General features: G+C 30.0%; 1 protein-coding gene across 1 annotated transcript; it reads left to right on the forward strand.

The window, feature by feature from the left end:
• Positions 1–666: 666 nt before the first annotated feature.
• On the forward strand, positions 667–1957 carry MED8 (mediator complex subunit 8). The gene is made up of 4 exons (XM_088189690.1): positions 667–886; positions 949–1194; positions 1251–1344; positions 1411–1957. The coding sequence occupies exons 1-4, from the start codon at positions 722–724 to the stop codon at positions 1626–1628; spliced, it is 723 nt and encodes a 240-aa protein (XP_088045816.1). The 5' UTR covers positions 667–721; the 3' UTR covers positions 1629–1957.
• Positions 1958–3142: the final 1185 nt, after the last annotated feature.

The following is a 3142-nucleotide window of genomic DNA, read 5'->3' on the forward strand; positions in this document are numbered from 1 at the left end:
GCCGGCTCTGTCTCATGCGCATTTAACCGTCGAAACCTCGCCTTGAAACACTTTTCTATTTATATTTGGAGGGATTAACTCATAATATTAATTATAAAAAAGACCAGTTCGACTTGTGATAAATCGTTTTAACCGTTGAAGAAAAAAAAGGGTTTATTCGGTAAAATAGATTTCTAATCTGCCATATTGGTCAACGGCAATTCAAATTCAATTATTTCATAGACAAGTTTTTAGTAGCTTTATAGTACATTTATATTGACAATATTTTTTTTAATCTGAACTGAGTAATCGTATACATAGGAAATCATTAGATTTTCGTTTGCCTTTTCCTCAAAAACTAGCCTTAAATATTAAAATATCAATTCATATTGAGATTCAACGTAATTAAAATTTATAAAAAAATATATAAGTAGATTATTTCGTTTTATTAATAAAATTGAGTTGAATATAATAATATTATGTACATGTAATTATTATTATCAAAATATTTTTAAATTAATTTGTGATTTCTGTGTTCAACTGTCGTGTGTTTAGTTGTCATTTGTTGAACTGTCATGTAATTTTTATTTATATGTACATATATTAATAAACGTTTTATTTAAATTTCACTGTAATGGACAACATTAAAAAGCGAACCAGTGTTTTGGCCAAGCGCCATTTTGCTTTACGACTAACGTTGTCAGTTGTGCGTCAGTTATTAATTGCGTGACAAATTCATAAAATGCAACGCGAAGAAAAACAATTAGACACTGCGCTGACTGCGATTATTCAGAAAGTGAACGAGCTGAAGAATGCCATAGCCGCCATGATTCATAAATTAGAGACTGAATATGAAGCAATCAATTGGCCCACGTTTTTAGACAATTATGCATTGTTATCTTCACAAGTACCTAACAAATAAATAACTTACTAATAAAATTATGAAGAGATTGATATGTTTCGCTATAGCTTACAGGGTTAAGCAAAATCTTATCTATGGAACTATCGCCAATGCTCCGAGGGTTAGCTGTTTTACCTTTATTACTGTCGTGTGACAGGGACGAAGCTTTAGTGACCTTAACTGAAGGGAGAGTGCCGGCTTTCGCTCACGACTTAGTACCGGATTATTTACGTACAAAGCCGGAACCGCAGGCCGAACAGAGAATGTTACAATTGACGCATAAAGCGACGACTTTAAATTTCGAAGCAGCACAGGTAGTATTAATAAGCATAATTTATATTTCAATTTATTTAATCTTTTGATATTTTAGAAACAAGCTGGCCAATTTAATAAAGTCGTCGGACATGTTTGGGAGATTATTTCTAAAGGACGCGAAGATTGGGATGGAGAGGGTTTGAGATCAGGTTCTTATTTTTATGTATTAATTTCTATAGTAATGAAATAGAGATTTATGATTTTTTAATTTTTAGGCATACAGCAAACCCACAGTATCACAGATACTCAAACTTTAGTTGCTGCAGTCGGTACTGGAAAAGGATTGCGCGGAGTCACTAGTAACGTACCGTTAGTCGTTGGTCCACCGAGAGCTGCACCTCCGCCATTACCGGCTCCGCAATTACCCAAACCTCCGTCAGCCATTAAAACTAATATCAAAGCCGCTACACAAATTCATCCTTATCAACGTTAATAACCTATTAAAATTCATTATGTTAAGAGTAATTAAATATGTACTGTAAATACAACTCATAAACATACACTCCATCCCAGTCAATATTAATCTATTTTTTTTATCAATATTTAGTTTCTTCCTCCCAATCAACTCATGTAATGTTAACCTTTCAATTTATAATATGTGGCTAATTGTAGTAATCACTTCTTAAAAATAATTTTCATACTTTTCTATTAATATCGGTTACATAAAATGTTGTCACTAGTTGTGCCCGAATCACTTAATGTGTATATATTATTATGTTCCAATATGTGTATTTTTTAAATAAATTAAATTTGATTATGTTATACTACTTATTTTTCCACCCAATAATATAAGTAATAATGACCCAAAATGGTGTATGGTGTCGTAACTATTCTGCCGCAGGGTAGATATTCCAAATATTCATCTGATCCAACTATTTAAATATCGAATAATAAATCACAAAACATAAGAATATTTTAACAAACGAAAAATATTTTTTTGCAGTCATTTCTTTATTATAAATATGAAAAGTAAAGAAAAATATTTTTTTTCATTTTCAAAAAGTAATAGTTAATAAAAACGATAAAGCAGCAAATTATAATTTGTTTTAATAAAACCTGAACAAAAAATTAATATAAAACGGAAAATGTCCTTTGATACGTCTGCCTATTGTATTTTTTTAAATTATTAATCAAAAGCTCTTTATGGCCTGAATCCGGTGAATCATTGACTCCTGGATATTTTATGACATTCTATGTTAAAACCTTTTAACGACGGGTCGGTATTTTTTCTGCCTCACGTTAACTTATTCTCACATCAACATCCATTTTTGTCAATTTCCTGTTTCAATCAATCGTTTATTAATTTATATTAAAATAAAAATAAAATTGAATTAATAAATAATGCTGGTTTGTAATGTTATGTATCAGTGATACAGTATCACATATGCATTAATTCAGTCACCGCCTGATGTTAGGGTTAGAGATCTAGGATTATGTTGACAATTATTAATTTTATATGATTTTGAAAACATCTGTTGTAGTGCTCTTTCAAAAGAGGAAAATTTAATAATACAATTTTTTCGTTGCATTTATATTTATAACTTTCTAAGCTTTACGTTTTTTTAAATAAATAGTAGTGGCACATTCTCGCTTTTGAAACATGAGTTATGCGTTTTTGTTTTGGGAATTTTTTATAATACACCCATACCTCGCTTTACGGCCTAGATACGTTCCACGAAACTTGGCCGCAAAGCGAAAAGCCGTATAACGAATCAATTATTATAATACAAATTCAATGGGATCGGTTCCAAATCTGTTAAATATGTAACATGGTTTATCATTTAAAATGCATTTTATCTTTTTATTTCATTTAAATCAAAAATACATACATAACAAGTACATACATTTGTACATAAAATAATAACAGACTCCAAAAACCAACAATAATCCATAAACAAAAATGAAACAACTTCATGTTACATAAAATATGTGTATGAATACATACAT

This window comes from Plectrocnemia conspersa, unplaced genomic scaffold, assembly GCF_051122295.1.
Source record: "Plectrocnemia conspersa isolate PC_06_02 unplaced genomic scaffold, ASM5112229v1 ptg000001l, whole genome shotgun sequence".
In the NCBI taxonomy this organism is placed as follows: domain Eukaryota; kingdom Metazoa; phylum Arthropoda; class Insecta; order Trichoptera; family Polycentropodidae; genus Plectrocnemia; species Plectrocnemia conspersa.

Bases quoted from the DNA above. Each gene is read 5' to 3' on its own strand.
- MED8 (XM_088189690.1), top strand. From the start codon at position 722: ATGCAACGCGAAGAAAAACAATTAGACACTGCGCTGACTGCGATTATT. The intron at 887-948 runs GTACCTAACAAA...GTTTCGCTATAG, and splicing joins ATGCATTGTTATCTTCACAA to CTTACAGGGTTAAGCAAAAT. The intron at 1,195-1,250 runs GTAGTATTAATA...TTGATATTTTAG, and splicing joins TAAATTTCGAAGCAGCACAG to AAACAAGCTGGCCAATTTAA.